The sequence below is a fragment of the Leptonychotes weddellii genome, chromosome 1, assembly GCF_054177405.1.
Source record: "Leptonychotes weddellii isolate Sample4059 chromosome 1, ASM5417740v2, whole genome shotgun sequence".
Lineage (NCBI taxonomy): Eukaryota > Metazoa > Chordata > Mammalia > Carnivora > Phocidae > Leptonychotes > Leptonychotes weddellii.
This window is the reverse complement of record NC_138369.1, coordinates 139,806,957-139,825,322: the sequence shown is the minus strand read 5'-3', so window position 1 is coordinate 139,825,322 and position 18,366 is coordinate 139,806,957. Positions and strand designations below refer to the sequence as shown.

Below are 18,366 nucleotides of genomic sequence, written 5' to 3'. Positions count from 1 at the left end.
TTTTTTTTTTTTTTTTTTTAGATTTTATCTATTTGACACAGAGGGAGAGATACCACAAGCAGGGGGAGCAGCAGGCAGAGGGAGAGGGAGAAGCAGGCTCTCCACTGAGCAAGGAGCCCGACATGGGGCTCGATCCCAGGACCCTGGGATCGTGACCCAAGCCGAAGGCAGCCGCTTAACCGACTGAGCCACCCAGGCGCCCCTACAGTGATTTTTTTAATGGAAGATCTCAACACTGACTGATCTAATGTGCGGTCAGCATTGAGAACCACAACATCAGAGCCTGAGGAATGGGACTGAAGGGAAGGCAGAGAGACTTCACTCATCCTCTCCCACCACTCTTCCTTCAATCCCTACTTCAAACACATCCATTCCTTCAGGACATGAGCAATTCAGGACATGAGCAGGAGCCACTAGAGATGGGACACAAAAGCCCAGAGCTGCCTCAAAGGGGCTGCCTTTTTTCCTGGTCACTGAGAACTACTACATAATATTCAAATATGTATACCTTGTCCAAGATTATCAAAAGATACTTATCTGTAAAGAACCATATGGTCTCAATCTACTGGTCTTTTTACAAGTCCATGTAAACATTTATTTGGGAGACAGAATTCTTCCTCATGAGATATAAGATTAAGACTTTTACCTTTCACTAACAAGCCTAATGAATTCCTCAAAAGACAGAGTGATTTAAAGCTGCAGTGAAAGGTCACCCAGACAGCCAAGTGCCATAAGCTTCAACAATGAACAAGAAGCAACACTACAAAGTATATTTCTTTTTCAATGATTTCATCCCAAATCAAAGGTTTTTTGCTGTAGTTTCCTCTTATTTGCCATATTATTTATTCCTACACATCTGATTACTTATTCAAATACCCTACATCTGGCAAAAGATTAAGCCAAAGACAAGTGGCTTACTAACTTGTTGGACAAGCACACATTTTTTTTTTTTGCAAAGTAATCTATCTAATAGCACTGTGTGTGAACTGAGAAAAGTAATTATAGCACTATATATATATATATATGGCACTAATTATGTGCCAAATAATGTACTAGTCAGTTTGTTAGTACATATCACTGAAATCTCATAACAGTACAATCAGGCAAGTCACATAAACAGTAACTTTCCGTGCTGGAATTCAAACCTCCAAACTAGACCCTAATCATCCCTCTGCTGCTTTTTTCAGAGTCCATGTGTACATCATTGTATAAGGATGCAGTCATTTACTAAAGTCCTTCCAATGTGAATCAGATTTGGGAGGGAAAGAGAGAAATCTATTTATCATTTTCTTCTCTAACTCTAAAGATAATGCAGTTTAGCATTACCTCCTTCATTATAGACAATCTTCTTCTCTCAAGATTAGAAATTTCTGGTTTCTGCCTCTTCCATTTTCTCTTCAAAGCTTTTTCTTGGAGTTCCCAGTGTACTAATGCTCTGTTCTTTGATTTGTGTATTTCATGACGACGTATCTGTACAAAAGAAAAAATATAAAAGAATGCTTCAGGAAAAAAGAAGTTGCCTATTCAGATGGTGGGACCACCTAATCTAGTTCATCTTTAAAAAATTTTTTTCTGGTCCAACATGTGTATATTTATACATATTCACAACCAAAATTTTCAGTCTTCTAAATCTTCAAAAGTGATTTAAAAAAAGAAGAAGTATCTAGAACTAGTAGACCTAGCAAAAAGACAAAATGAAAAAAATATTAATTTCTACTTCCTTTGTACAAGACAATCCAATAAAATGTTATTTTCCAATCTATAGGCCAGGATTCATTTAATGGGTGGTAAAATCAATTAGTGGGTCAAACCAACATTTTTAAAATAAAACAGAATACAGAGTAGAAAATATTAAGAGTAAATCACACATAAGAAAGTTAAGAATTGTTCTGTTAAACTTTTCAGTTACACATGTTTGTACTGTACAATTACACACACACACACACACACACACACACACTGAGTACAATGTAAAAGGCACAAAGTCCACTGACTCATCTTTGGCAAAGACACACCCATTTCGTAATACACACGTCACCACCAAAAACTTACAATGCAGTACCTTTATAGCCCTGCAATGGCTGCATTCGGAAGTGGGTCACTGGAAATGCAGAACTCCAGAAAAATGGAATTCCTGAAGCAGAGATATGAGCCACAGCGTAAGAGCTGCAGGAGAAGAGCTCACTGAGGCGGCTAAGGAGTAGGAGCAGACACTAGCTGTACAAGCACTCTGGTATTCAGAGCTATGAAGATGAATAAAACGTACTGCTTTGTTCTCACCATGTAAATAAGAAATCAGTCCATTAAGACACCAACAACCAAATGCTATGTAAGGGTTCTGAACACAAAAAGCAAATGAAGATGATATTTTTGAGATAATTGGGGTAATATGAATATGGACTTGGAATTAGACAATACCAAAAAATTATTGTTACTTTTGTTAGGTGTGATAATGGCATTGTGGTTATATAAAAAAGTCTATATTTTTAAAAATGCAAACTGAATTATGTTGGCACAAGATGACATGTTCTCTGGGATTTGCTTCAAAATGCTACAGTGAAAGAAGGAAAGGGTATGAAAAATGAAGAACTATGGCAAAATTTTAATAACTATTATATCTGGGTAAACAGTACCTGGGAGATCTTTATACTTTTGTCTCCATTTTCATGTAAATTTGAAATTTTTCATAAAAAAAAATTTTAAGTCAGTAGGGCATCATTATTATCCTCAACAAATATTTAACAAGTATCTACTAGGATTAAGATTTCTAGGTCCACAAAGACATACAAGATATAGCCCTTATGCCTCAAAAGCATTAACAATCTGCCCAGGAAGATAGGGCACATACGGTTGACCCTTTAATGACACGGGTTTTAACTGCACGGATCCACTTGTACATGGATTTTTTCCCATAAATATATAGTACTGTAAATGTAATTTCTCTTCCTTATGATTTTAATAACATTATCTTTTCTCTAGCTTAGTTTTTTGTAAGAATACAGTATATAATATATATAACATACAAAATATGTGTTAATCAGCTGCTTATGTTATCGGTAAGGCTTCCTGTCAACAGTAGGCTATTAAATTTGGGGGGAGTCAAAACTTATACAAGAAATTTCTGACGCAGGGGGTGGCACCCCTAACCCCCACATTGTTCAAGGACCAACTGTACATATAAAGATAAATGAAATGCCTTAGACAACACATACACAATGCCTCATATAGACAGTAAGTATGAGAACAGTTTAGAGGAGATACCAATTGTTGGGCAGCTTCAAAAAACTTCAAACTTAGTACAAAACTATAATAATCAAAACAATGTTGTGTGGCATAGGATGGACACATAGATCAGTGGAATAAAACTGACAGCCCAGGGGCGCCTGGGTGGCTCAGTCGTTAAGTGGCTGCCTTCAGCTCAGGTCATGATCCCAGGGTCCTGGGATCAAGCCCCACATCGGGCTCCCTGCTCCACGGGGAGTCTGCTTCTCCCTCTCCCACTCCCCCTGCTTGTGTTCCCTCTCTCTCTGTGTCTCTCTCTGTCAAATAAATAAATAAAATCTTTAAAAAAAAAAAAAAACTGACAGTCCAAACTAAACCCTTATGTTTACAGACAACTGATTTTCAGCAAGGGTGTCAAGATAATTCAATGGAGAAAGGACAGACATTTTAACAAACAGTACATGGACAACAGCATATCCATTTAGAAATGAATGAAGATGGACCCCTATCTCACTATATACAAAAATTAACTCAAAATGGATCAAAGACCTAAATATAAGAGCTAAAACTACAAAACTCTTAGAAAGAAACATAGGTGAAATTCTTTGTGAATCTTGGGCTAGACAATGGTTTCTTAAATATGATACAAAAAGGACAGTTGATGAACAAATAAACTGGAGTTCATCAAAATTAAAAATTTTTGTGCTTCAAAGAATACCATCAAGAAAATGAAATGACAACAAACAGAATGGGAGAAAATATTTACAAATCATATATCTGATAAGGAACTTGGACCCAGAATGTGTACAACTCAACAATAAAAACACAAGTAATCCAATTTTTAACTGGCTAAGGAATCTGCATAGACATTTCTCCAAAGAAGATAATACAAATGGCCAATAAGCACACAAAAGGATGTTTAACATCATTAATCACTAGGGCAAATCAAAAACACAATGAGATTCCACTTTACACCCACTTAGGAAAACTAAAACTAAAAATATGGTAATAACATGTGTTGGCAAGGGATATGGAAAAACTGGAACCCTCATGCCTGCTGGCAAGAATGTAAATAGTGAAGCCACTTTGAAAAACAGTTTGGCAGCTCTTCATAAAGCTAACTGTAGAGATACCATATGACCCAGCAATTCTACTCCCAGGTATACAACAAGAGAACTGAGAACATATGTTCACACAAAACTTGTACACTAACGTTCAGAACAGCCTTATTCATAACAGTCAAAAAGTGAAAACAATCCAAATGTCCAGCAACAGACGGGTATATCCATACAACGTAACAGTATCAGCAATAACAGGGATGAAGTACTGACACATGCTACGACATGGAGGGGCCTTGAAGACATTATGTTAGATACAAAAGGACACACATTGTATTCCATTTACATGAAATGTCCAGAATAGGGGCGCCTGGGTGGCTCAACTGGTTAAGCGTCTGCCTTCAGCTCAGGTTATGATCCCAGGGTGCTGGGATCGAGTCCCACATCAAGCTGCCTGCTCAGCAGGGAGTCTGCTTTTCCCTCTCCCTCTGCCCCTCGCCCTGCTTGTGTTCATGCTCTCTCTCTAAAAAATATATAAATAAAATCTTTTAAAAAATAATTAAAAAAAAAAATGTCCAGAATAGACACATCCATAGAGACATAAAGAAGATTAGATATTGAGGAAGAGGGGCATATGGGGCATATGACTGTTAACAGGTACAGGGTTTCTTTCAGGGAGTGATGAAAATGATCTAAATTAGAAAATATAAATATGAATATACTGAAAACCAATGGATCATACACATTAAAAGGGTGGATTTTATGGTATGTGAATTGTATTTCAATAAAGCTGCTTTTTTTTTTTTTTTTTTAGTCTATAGCAGAAACCTTTTTAAAAGTAAGACTTGAACTAGGGTAAGGGAGCAAAGTAAGATTTGAATAGGTAGACAAGAAGGTAGAGAAACTGTTCCAAGTAAAGAAAATCACATGAATTGAGGCTCAACTGTGGAAATATACATGGCATATTCAAGGAATAAATTAGTACATTGACTAGACCAGTATGCTTGCATACGGAAGTAACAGTAAATAAGGCTAGAGATACCTACAGATAGTAGAAGACAACAGGTGTATACAGGGCAATACTGGAGAGATTTGAACAGAGAGATTTGAAACCAAACCTATCTAATAAAATTTTAATACATGCTAAGTGACATTCCTAGGTAAAATCAGGAAGTCCAGATGATATGCTTTTCAATTTCATATAGACATAAGCAAGATTAAATATAACTGAAGAACTTCCAGGAAGTACCTCTGGTTTCTATTCTGAAGGTCAGAAACCCAATATCAAATAAAACATTGAACAAATCTTAACTTTTGATATTAAACTTACCAGATCTTCAGGAGTTGCCCGATGAACTGTTAGGTCATTCACAGTATTCTGCAAAAAAAGAACTTTCTTTAAAGAAAAAGTTTTCTTACAAAATATTAGGATATACTGGATTTTTTTAAAAATAGGATTTCAATGTTTATTCACCTTCTTTGGGTAATTTTCTTACAGGAAAAATTTTCTTTAAACTAGGTTAAAAACATTTAAAATTAATTTTAGTTTATTTTTGATAAATTCATTTTCCTTTTTTTTTTAGAGGCCTTTTTAAAATTTTTTTAACTTTTTTTTTTAAGTAATCTCTATGCCCAACATGTGGCTCAAACTCATGGCTCTGAGATCAAGAGTTGCATGCTCTACTGACTCAGCCAGCCAGGCACCCCTCAAAAGCTTTCTTTTATTAGTTTAAGCCTGGTACACCTTTTTTCTCCCACATGCCAAATGGGCCTCAGTTAAAAAATTATGTACTTAACTAAGCATGCTAACCTCCAAGAAACCTTTCTTTGAAGAGTTAAGGGATTTGTCTGATCATCACATTTAGCAAGATAAAATTGCTATTTTAAATTGAAATAAAATTATTTCTATTTTTACATAATATATAAAACAAAAGTGTTTATTTAAATTAAAATGAAATGTTAGTTTTATTATTCAAACTTCTTACCATATTTGTTCACATTCTTCAGAGAGTTATGTCACACCTATGAACTTACATTGTTCATTTATATGTGGTCAGGTATGAGTACATACTAGATTTTAAAGGCTGAAAATAGGGGCGCCTGGGCGGCTCAGTCGTTAAGTGTCTGCCTTCAGCTCAGGTCATGATCCCAGGGTGCTGCGATCCAGCCCCACATCAGGCTCCCTGCTCCGCGGGAAGCCTGCTTCTCCCTCTCCCACTCCCCCTGCTTGTGTTCCCTCTCTTGCTGTGTCTCTCTCTGTCAAATAAATAAATAAGATCTTTAAAAAAAAAAAAAAAGTCTCTTAAAAAAATAAAAATAGGGACACCTGGGTGGCTCAGTCGGTTAAGCGGCTGCCTTCAGCTCAGGTCATGATCCCAGGGTCCTGGGATCGAGTTCCACATTGGGCTCCTTGCTCAGCAGGGAGCCTGCTTCTCTCTCTGCCTAAAGCTCCCCCTGCTTGTATTCACTCACTCTCTCTCACCTATGCTCTCTCTCTCTAGCAAATAAATAAATAAAATCTTTAAAATAATAATAATAAATAAATAAAAATTAAAATTAAAAAAAACAGAGGCTGAAAACAGATTCAAAGTCCTGGGATGAAAAAGACTTCCTGTCCAGGAACCAGTATTCTCAATTTAAATATTAATATGGATTATTTTTAGTTTTCTTATTAAAAAATAATAGGCTATTTTTCGGTATCTTATAGAAAATAAGCACTAAATTTACCAAGCAGGTATATATTATATTAAAACAACGAATAAAACAGGGTAGTTATGTAATTCAAAATGAGTAAGTTTAACTAAAATTGTAGTTTTCAAACTGCATTCCAGAGAATGAGGCACCTCTAAAGATTCCTAAAAGATAAACTGTTATCACTATAGAGGGGTTAAATTTGTGTGCATGCAAACAACTTAAGCATAGAATATATCATACATAATAAGGGATAATGTTTGAGGGCACTGTATAATTTCATAAAACGTGAAAACAGTCACTTATGTAAAAGGCACTAAACCAACATGGCAGGTCTACCACACTCCACAACCCCAGGAGCTACCATTATTATTCTGGTCCATGTAAACAGTACTCCTTGGGATTGTGCAATGCATAACCTACACAGCTTGAAGTAGCTGCCCAGCAATCTGGCCCTCTCCAAAGTGACTTCAGCCATTTTGTTATACAGATTTGGTAAGGCAGGAAATAAAACAAGTTAGAGTTCTACTTCCAACAGATACACAGAGAACTGGATCTGGTGAAATAGATTCTGATATATTCAAAGACTTAACTTTTTGGCCATAGTTTATATTTAGCTCAAGGGTTTTCTATACTAAAACTGTTATTCCTTTCATATTAATTTAGAAAAGCACAAGATATAACCATAAGATCTTGAGATTTTTAAAAATCATAATAAAATTCAGGCATATAAGGGATATGCTTGGACTTAGTTCTCATGGGCGAAAATATAATTTCATTAATACTACTACTGCTTAAAATGATTTTCTTCTGAAATGGCTTTTAAATATAATTTATAAGCCATTTCAAAAACCATCTCACTATTTTTATCAAAATAGTATTATTCAGTTTGATCTCTCCTCCTTCATTTACTATTTACTCCCAATGACTTAAAACTACTTCCAAGCTTAGTCTACAAAAAACAGATTTTTCCAGCACTGGAGATAATAAAAAGCAAATGAGGAAAATGCAATTTCAAATGGTGGGTTTCAATTATATTTTGAGCAATAGCAGCAAATCAAAATAAATACTAAACTTCCCATAGTAACCACTCTGAAGTGGGTAACTTTTAAGTTATCACATGCATTTTTTTCCTTTTAATCAGTTTCATTGCTTTAGAATCACACCCTAATAATATTTTATAGCCAATCAGATGACAACAAAGCAATATAAACGTAGGTTAAGTCCCCCTGAGCCACTTCAAAAAGGCTGGCAGTTTGCCCAGAAGTTTCCAAGTCCAAAAGAATCCCTGAGATCCAAAGTAGTCCCTAACTAGTTGCTCTCCACAACAGAAAGAAAAGACACCTAAAGTGTCACAGTTCAAACTAAAGTACCAAGCTGTGAAAGATAAAGATGCCCTTGATAATACCAAACAGTAATCAGAGTGGGAGCCAGGGATCATATCTCCCAGGTACTTGAGACTTGTCTTACATCTTAAGAGAATCTTTGTACTGAAACTGACCAGCTTCTGGAGTTGAAAAACAAACAGTTCAAGAAGTAAGACAGCAAGAATCACCCGCTTTTTCAGCCAAAAATGCCGCTCATATGATTATGATGTCACTGGTTGCTATGGGCAAATCTTTAAAAAGTACCAAAAAAAATTCAGACTTCAATGACACAGGTTAGCTCCAGTTGCCTTAAAGCAGTGTGTTCTCAAAGTGGAGGACAGGGCGACTTTTTAAAAACATACTCCCCACCCTCTTAAGATTCCCTCTTCAAAAGAGGTACAGGTTATGACCTTGACATGTGGATTCTTAAAAAATCCCCGAAGGATTCTGCTCTTCCTTCCAGGATCTGGGATATAACGCGCCCAGAAATCCATTCCACCCTATCACATTCAGAGCACTGTCTCAAGTGACCAGGGCCATGTCATCACATCTATTCCTCCAGAGCAATCTGACAGGTTTATTATCCCATCTAGACTTACATCCCATTCTTGCTTCACTGATGTTTTCTTCTTCTTTACCTTCAGCACTTTCCTTCCTCCTCCCCGAGGACCATAACGGTTCACTCTGACAAGTGACATCTAGAAGCAATAATCATATCAAATTTTTAAAATACAAGAAAAAGTGGTAATTAAGTATCGCTGGATGGGGACAAAGACATCTAGGAAAATAAACTTTAAAGTGTCAGAAGAAAAATTTAAGCATAATGAAAGAACCATCTACCAAAATACTTGGTTCTTTCACTTCACAATTAGAAAGCTGTACTGATAACTATGATAAAACAGGTTTCAAGTTGATAACTTATGTATATTTGCTTAATAAAGAACTCCAGGAATACAAATTATGACTTAAAGCACAGACCTACGACAACAGGCATAAGCTTTGTCATCAGTTACAAACTTCACAATTAACAGAGAAAATGTCAGTCACAGGCTAACAATCTGAAAGCAAAAGGAAAGAGCTAAAAGCACAAAACTCCTGATAGAAAACATAAGCATAAATCTTCATGAGGCAATGGTTTCTTAGCTATAACACTAAAAGCACAAGAAACCAAAGAAAAAATAAAGTGGACCCCATCAAAATTTAAAACTTTTGTGCTTCAAAAAATACCATCAAGAAAATGAAATGACAGCTAACAGAATGGGAGAAAATATTTGCAAATCCCATCTGATAAGAAACCCGGATCCAGGATATATAAAAGAAACTTAAAATTCACCAATAAAAACACAAATATTCCAATTTTTAAATGGCTAAGGGAGCTAAATAAACATTTCTCCAAAGAAGATACTACAATTGGCCAATAAGCACATGAAAAAATGATCAGCACCATTAGGCTTTAGGGAAATGCAAATCAAAACTACAATGACATACCACCTCATATCCACTAGAATGGTTATAATCAAAAAGGTGGAAATAACAAGCGTTGGCGAGAATGTAGAGAAACTGGAATACTCATTTGTTGTTAGTGGGAATGTAAAATAGCATGGCCATATTGGAAAACAGTTTGGCAGTTCCTGAAAAAGTTAAACTCAGTTACCACAATTCTAGTCCTAGGTATATGCCCAATAATTGAAAACTTACGTCAATACAAAAATTTGCACATGAATGTTCATAGCAACATTATACTCTTAATAGACAAAAAGTAGAAAAATCCCAAATGTCTACCAGCTGGTGAATGGATAAATAAAATATGGTATATCCATACAATGGAATATTACTTAGCAATATAAGGAAGTAATGATATATGCTATAGCATAGCATATGAACCTTGAGAATATTAAGGTAAGAAAAAGAAGCCAGACACCAAAGGCCATATATTGTATGATTCTATTAATATAAAATGTCTAAGGTTAGGCAAATCCACAGAGACAAAAAATAGACAAGCTGTTGGCAGGGTCTGGAAAGAGGAGGGAATGGAGAGTAATTGCTAATGGGTATGGGGTTTCTTTTTGAGGTGATAAAAATGTTCTAAAACGAGCCAGTGGTAATCAATGCACAACTCTGTAAATTTATTTAAAAGCTCTGAACTGTAGACTTCTAAGGGGTAAATTTCATGGTAAGTTATATCTTAATAAAGCTATTATTTTTAAAAAGACATGGAAAAATATAACAGTTGTTCAGAAACAGTTTCTAATGTATTTTACTCTTTAAATAATGTATTTTACTTTTTAACTCTTTTACTCTTCAATTTACTCTGCAGAAATAAAGAAGAATCATAAAATGTCACTAAATCTGTTGGATGAATTATACATCCATTAAAACAGTATTAAGAAAAATGTTTAGGGGTGCCTGGGTGGCTCAGTCATTAAGCATCGGCCTTGGGCTCAGGTCATGATCCCAGGGTCCTGGGATCGAGCCCCACATCGGGCTCCCTGCTCGGCGGGAAGCCTGCTTCTCCCTCTCCCACTCCCCCTGCTTGTGTTCCCTCTCTCACTGTGTCTCTCTCTGTCAAATAAATAAATAAAATCTTTAAAAAAAAAAAAAAAACTGAACAAATGCCTGAGTATTATTTGTGGGAACGTGAACAGGTTTCAACTTTAGCATAAGAAAATGTAACATCCAAAAAAACCCCATATTCACTGACAAAAACAGTGAATGTGTTCCCCCAAAATTCATGTTGAATCCTAACCCCCAAAAGTGATGGTATTAGGAGGTGGGGCCTTTGGGAAGTGGGGCCTTTGGGAGGCAGAGCCCTCATGAATGGGACCAGGGCTGTCATAAAAGAGGCTCCAAAGAGCTCCCTAACCCCGTTCACCATGTGAGAACACAGCAAGAAGATGGTGGCTAGGAACCAGGAAGACGGCCCTTACCAAACATGACCATCCTGGAGACTTGATCCTGGACTTCACAGCCTCCAGACTGTGAGAAAAAAATTTCTCGTTTATAAGCTACCTAGTGTCCGGTATTTTGTTATGGAAGTCTGAATGGACTACAACAGTCTACTACTGTTCCCTTTTTTTTTTTTTTTTTAACTTCAATTGAGCCTAGCAAAGCTGGCTGTGGTTACTCTAAGATGAAATGCAATGAATAATGCCATCGTATGATCCCTTACCCTTGAGTTTGGACAGGATCCATGATTTGTTCTGGGTTTTTTCCCCCTGTGATTTGTTTTATCCAATAAAACAAGGCAAATGTGAGAAGAGGTCATTCCTATGATTACATTACACTATACAAGTCTCTGTCTTACAAGAGCAGAGCAAGAGAGTGTCTCCTGCTGGCCGTGAAGAAGCCAAATGCCACAGTGACTGGCTGTGAAAAGGGCCACAGGGCCAGGAACTCAGACAACTGTGGGCAGCCGGAGGGGAAAGTCAGTCAAGAGACCCCTCAGGCACACAGCCCCAGGGAAATGAATTCTGCCAAGAACCTAAGTGAGGTGAGCCTCGAAGCGGACTTTTCCCAAGCTGGGTTCTAGATGAGAATGCAGACCACCAACACCTTAATCAGAACTTTGTGAGACCCTAAGCACCTTACCCAGCTAAACCATGTCCAAAATCCTGCCTCACAGAAATCGTGACATAATTAATGAGTATTGTTTTGAGTCACTAGGTTTGTGGTAATTTGTTATACAGCGTAGGAGACTAATATACTGGCCAACTCTAAATTCCAGCCTGTGTGTGCTAAGATCACAAAGGGAGAACTAAGCTGTAACGTGGGAACCACCCTTGCACTGAGAAGTGTTCTCTTAAACATCATCAATACAAGTGGGCATATTTTTCTTAACCCAGGATCAGACTCTGTGGTCTAACAAAGAGCTTTTGAGCTATTTACAGAAATCAGATATCGTAAGGGAGCTATAGTTTACATGCTTAAGTGTGAGACTGTAGAGATATTCTGATGGTTTATAGTACTAAGGAATATAAAATCAGCACAGCCCAGAAAATCTAGGCCTATTTGAAAAAAATCTAAAATATTAATACTTTCCTGATAAAATTATTTGAAAAAAATCTAAAATATTAATACTTTCCTAACTGATAAAATTATTGGAAAACCCTTTCCAACTCTAAAGACTCCCACTCCTGTTTCCACGACACTCTTTCTCTCGGTTTCTCTCCTATTCGTCTCCTCTTTGCAGGCTCTGTTGGCCCCTCAGATACCACATAATCAAAAAGCTGCACACAGTTCTATCCCAACCCTCTTATCTTTCCATTGGATACCCTCTCTCTTCATCCAATCATTGTTTTTGAGAATCTATCACATGCCAGACACTGACCAGGCATGGGAGATAAAACAGTAAACAGGTCTAATATGGTACAAGCTCTCATGGAGCTTACTAGAAAGTAAGAAAGGAGTTCACATCTTCCCTCAGTGATCTCACTCATACCCTTGAACAAAGCTACAAATGCACTGGGCACATGAAAATGAGCCCCAAATTAAGGATCCACATTTTTCCTCAACACACCAAATGCTCATTTCCAACTGCTTTCTGTGTCTATCTCCCAAATATCTCACATACAATGTAGTCAAAAATACAGCTTATCATCCATGTCCCCTCCCCACCAACCTCTAGTTCTTGATATATAATTGGCATGCTCAGTAAATGTCTGAACTCAACTGAACTTACAGAATTACCATCCTTCTGGTTGCTCCAGTTTAAAACCCTAGCATCACCTTCTATTCCTTCTTGTCTGTTAGCCAATCAGATACCAGAATCTATTCATTCTTTTCCTGAAATACCTCTCTCATCTGTCCCCTCTTCATCTCTACTATGAATGTTTTTGTCCAAGCTCTTTCTCCTAATTGAACTTCTTCACTCATTTGCCACTTTATTACCCATTATTTCAACAAATATTTTGAAAGCACCTGCCAAGAACCAGGCACAAAATACAACAAGAAAGTAAAATAGTCTGCACCCTCACAGAGCTTAGGGTTTATCAGAAGACCACAATTAAAATGAGTAATTACAATAAAAAGGGAGTAAATTCAGTGTCATGTTAATACCTAGCTTACTCTACACAGTAAGAAAAGACCACTATATCCCTCTAATTGCTCCCAAAATGTTTAAGCTGAGAGCTAAAGTATGAATAAAGCTAGAAGTGGGGGAAAGAATGTTCCAGGAGGGAGAAAAGGCATTTACAAAGGGTTTGAGAAGTTCAGTTTGACTAACAGATTTGAAAAGGTGAGAGGCTAGAAAGAGGTTACAAAGAAAGGCAGAGGACAGATCATGGCCTTCTAAGCTACAGCAATTTAAACACTATCCTAAAGAACCCATAGGAAGCCACTGGAGGATTTTAGGTAAGGAGAGTTACGATGAGATTTAGCAAATCCACTCTGGCTAGTGGAAACCCGACCAAAGGGAAACTGGACCCCTTTCCAAACACTGTGCCTGCAATCAGTATTTTACCCCGATATAAGGATAGAGTATAGCCCTCGGCCCTTTACTTTCTTCCCCACAAGATTTTAATGGCTCCCCCCTACAGAGAGGAATCCAATATGCACTCGGACCCTCTGCCCTCCTTGTGGTCCGGCTGACCCTCCTTAACAGTCTGTGCTCCTCTCACCCTCCCACACATAAAACTCTCACCTTTACAAGTCGTTCCACCCATCCTTTCTGCTCCGCGTGGAACACCCTTCAGATTTTCACTCCCTTCTCCAAGCGGTAACTCCACTCACTAATCAAAACTCATTCCAGCGGCCCCTCCTGATAAACTCTTTCCTGACCATCCAGTCGACTAACATGACCCTCCCTGTCCCCAAGTACCCTGGGTAGCCTGTCTCCTGCTAGACTGCAAATTCCTTGATAGCTACAATACGGTACCCCCCAACTTCCAGCTCTGTGCACAAGTTCCCGACAGCGCTGCGCACACTCAGGGTGCGCCTAAGGGGAGCGCGCTAGACACCAACACACCCAGACACTCATCCTGACACACACAAACACTCGCAAAACACAGAGTCACGGCGCGCTTTCCGATGTAAGGATCCTCCACCCAGGCGCCTAGAGCCCCAGGGAACAGAAGGGAGACACCACCACCGTTTTCCCCGCCCTGCAGCCCGGTCCCTAAGGCTCGCAGGGGCTACAGGCTGCAGGCCTCCGCCACGTCGTCTCAACCTGCCTTGCCGTTTCCCGACGGCCTCCTCCACCGCCACTAAAACTTCAGGCTCCAGAACCGCCCAGCCCGCCACAGGTTAACGCAGCCCGCAACTTCCGGGATGTTGCCTAGGCTACCCGAGCCCCGCCCCCACCCCCTGGCGTATATCCGGTGAGGCCAGTGCGCAGGCGCCTCCCAAAGTCTGGCAGAAATTGTAAGACGAGTTGGCTTCTGTGCGTCCTTCTTTCTTCCCCGTTCTCTCTGCAAGATTCAGGGCAACGCTGTGGAGGGGTCGGCATGTAGCACTAGCCAGTTTCTCGTGAATTTTGTAAAAGACAGATGTCGCTCTCCACACCAAGCTTCACATATAACATTTACTTTCACCTTTTTTTTTTTTTCCCCAAAAATGTTTATACTGTCTACATATGTGCCACAGACTATGGTAGGTCCTGCGGGACCTAAAAACAGTCAAGATCCCTGTCCTCAGTAGGCTAACTGCATAGTAGTAAACAGCTATCAATGACACAAATGTAAAATTAGAACTGTGACAAGTACTAGAAGATACTTACTAGATACTAAATTTATAGGAGTATTTGTAGGAATTATTCAGGAAAACTGAAAAGTAGATGAGTCAGCTACCAGGGAAGAATAAAACATCCCTGCAGAGGGAGGCACATATGCGAAGCTGTGTGGCACGTGCAAAGAACTGGAAGAAGTTCAGCGTATCTGAAGATGAGAGAACAGTGGGAGCTTGGTGTAAGGGAAGCTGATTTAATAGGCTAGAGCCAGGACAGGAAGAGCTGTGTGGGCCATGTGAAGGACTTTACAAGCATTTTATTTGATAACGGAGTTAATTTGCTCCAATATGACAGCTTCCTTTAGTCCCTGGTTTTCTACTGTTAAGACACATCCATACAGGGATCAGCAAATACATATTCAGCACCTTCTAGATGCTAAGAACTGCCTTCTAATAGTTTCCACTCTGATTGGGAAATAGATATTACATCTATTGATGTAGATATATTTGCTGATGAATCAATATAATCATTCCCTGCATACATCCTCAACTCCCTTCCCCTCTCTGAATTACTGTAATACTGGGCAAAGCCACAATTCTGGCCTTAGCAAAACCACATATTAAGTGCCTGCACCTTTGCAACTAAAACTGGAAGAAGAAAAACACCCAACCATGTTGACTTTAAATTCATGATCACTAATTTTAAGTGTGCCCTTTAAGATGCCCAAAAGCCATATTAAAGTTCCCCCTCCACTGATTTCTCCTACCTTCCTACATGACAACTTTATACCTTCTATCACATCCAACATATCATTCTCTATCCTCAGTCTCAGCCAGTGATCTTGCTTCCTAATTCATTGAACACTGAAGCAATCTGAAGAGAATTTCCATAAGCTCCCATTGCTAATTCAATCCTTCTATCGCATCTTTACTCACAAACCTGCCTTCCAAAAGCTTAACAAAACCTAAACACAAGAAAGATGAAGAGCATTACATCAGTGTACATAATAAATTACACATTAATAAACAGTGATAATAAAAAATTTTAAAGCACTCAGAGAGAAACATTACAGAGAAACAAAAATAAGGATAACATATTTCTCATTAGAAACATTGCAAGTGAGAAGACAGAACAGTTAAATATATTGAAAGAAAAAAAAACTGTCAGCCTAGAATTCTATATCTGACAAAAATATCTTTTTTTAAATGAGGATAAAATAAAGATGCTTCCACACATAACTGATAGACTTCATCACCAGCAGATCCTCACTATGAGAAATGTTAAAATAAATACTTCAAACAGAAGGACAGCAATACCAGATAGAAATCTGAATCTACACAATGAAGAGCACTGGAAATAGCTGTAGGAGTAAATATATACAATTATTTTTCTTATTATTTTAATTCTTTAAAAGTAACTATTTAAATAAATATAATAAAAATGTATTGTGAGGTTTAAAATATATGTAAAAGTAAAATGCATGGCAACAATTGCATAAAGGCCAGAGGGGAAAAATGGAAGTCTGCTACTATAAGATTCTTATATTATTCCTGATGTGTATAATATTACTTGCAGGTACACTGTAATAAGTTAAATATGTATATCATAAAACCTAAAGCCACCATTAAAACACTAAATACTAAAAATACTAAAAATTACTTGACTAATCTAAAAGTAAGCAGAAAAAGTCCAAAAAAAGGAAACAAAGGGGGCGCCTGGGTGGCTCAGTTGGTTAAGCGACTGCCTTCGGCTCAGGTCATGATCCTGGAGTCCCGGGATCGAGTCCCGCATCGGGCTCCCTGCTCGGCAGGGAGTCTGCTTCTCCCTCTGAGCTTCCTCCCTCTCATGCTCTCTGTCTCTCATTCTCTCTCTCTCAAATAAATAAATAAAATCTTTAAAAAAAAAAAAAAGGAAACAAAGAACAGGTGGGAGAATACAAAACAAATAGCAAGATGATAGATGCATATCAATTATTACATGAAATGTAAATGGTCTAAATACCCCTATTAAACGGCAGAGATTGTCAGATTAGATTTTTTTTTTAATTGCTGTCTATTAGAAGAAACATACATGAATATAAAAACTGAATTTTAAAGTACAAAGATAGAAAGATATATCATGCCAACACTGGTCAAATGAAGTTGGAATGGCTTCATCAGTATTACATGAACTAGTTTTCAGAGCAAAGAATATTACCAGGGATTAAAAAAAAAAATCATTTCATGATGGCAAAGAGGACATTAAGTCAAAAATATATAAAAATCCTAAATATTATTCACTTAATAAGAGAGCTTCAAAATAAATGAAGCAAAAACTGATGGAACTGCAATATAAAATTAAAAGTCCACAATTACAATCAGAAATTTCAATGCCCTTCACTGAACAATTTATAATACAAATAGGCAGAAAATCAGCAAGGTTATAAAAGACTTTACAACACTATCAACCATTATGACCTGATTGACATTCATAGAACACTAGTCCAACAACCAGCAGAATCCACATTCTTTTCATGTACATACAGAAATTTTAGCAAGATGAACAATAACCTGGACCATAAAACAAATTTCAATAAATGTAGAAAGATTCAAGTCATAGTAGAAATGTCCTCTGATTACAATGTAATTAAATTAGAAATCAGTAACATAATGATTCTTGTCAAATCCATCAAAATTTGGGGAAAAAATAGTATACATCTTAAAAAGCCATTAGTCAAACAAGAAATCAAACCAGAATGTATTTTGAACTAAATGAAAATGAAAATACAGGATACCAAAATCTGTGAAATGTAACAGAAATAGTACTTCAAGAGAAACGCATGGCACTAAACACCTATATAGAAGAAAAAGTCTCAAATCAATGACTTCAGAAATTAGATAAATTTTAAAAAGTTAAATCCAAAGTAATAAGAAGAAATAAAGTAATAAAGATAAAACTGAATCAATAAAATAGAAAGGCAAAATAATAAAGAAAAATAATGACAGTGATAGTTGAATCTTTGAGAAGATTAATTAAATTGCTAAACCTCTAAACAAATTGATCAGGAAAACTACCTATAAATTACCAATATCAGAAATGAGAGAGGTGAAATATTCTACAGACACTAACAGAATGTATTTTGAGCAACTATATGGTAATAAATTTAATAACACAGATAAATGGCCAACTTTCCTGAAAGACATAAATTACCAAAGCTTTCTCAAGAAAAAAAATGGATAAGATGAATTGCTCTGTATCTATTAAAGGGAGGAAACAGGATAGAGATATAAAGGAGGAAAGAAACTTTAGAGGGTAATGGATATATAGATAATGGTTTCACAGATATGTATGTATATAACACAGGTGATATGTGCACTTTAAATATGTG

General features: G+C 37.3%; 1 protein-coding gene across 2 annotated transcripts in view; it reads right to left on the bottom strand.

Moving 5' to 3' along the window:
• Nucleotides 1-14,618, bottom strand: part of SPICE1 (spindle and centriole associated protein 1) — a 51,102-nt gene extending 36,484 nt beyond the window's left edge. Inside the window, exons 1-4 of one of the 2 annotated variants that reach the window (XM_081796986.1) lie at nucleotides 14,506-14,618; nucleotides 8,938-9,036; nucleotides 5,611-5,658; nucleotides 1,327-1,470 (exon numbers count right to left, since the gene is read on the bottom strand). In XM_081796986.1, the coding sequence (XP_081653112.1) occupies nucleotides 1,327-1,470; nucleotides 5,611-5,658; nucleotides 8,938-9,036 (291 nt within the window). In that variant the 5' untranslated portion in view covers nucleotides 14,506-14,618. Of the gene's footprint in view, nucleotides 1-1,326; nucleotides 1,471-5,610; nucleotides 5,659-8,937; nucleotides 9,037-14,505 lie in introns of those variants that run through there. The other variant, XM_031034437.2, reaches the window with a different exon arrangement.
• Nucleotides 14,619-18,366: the final 3,748 nt, after the last annotated feature.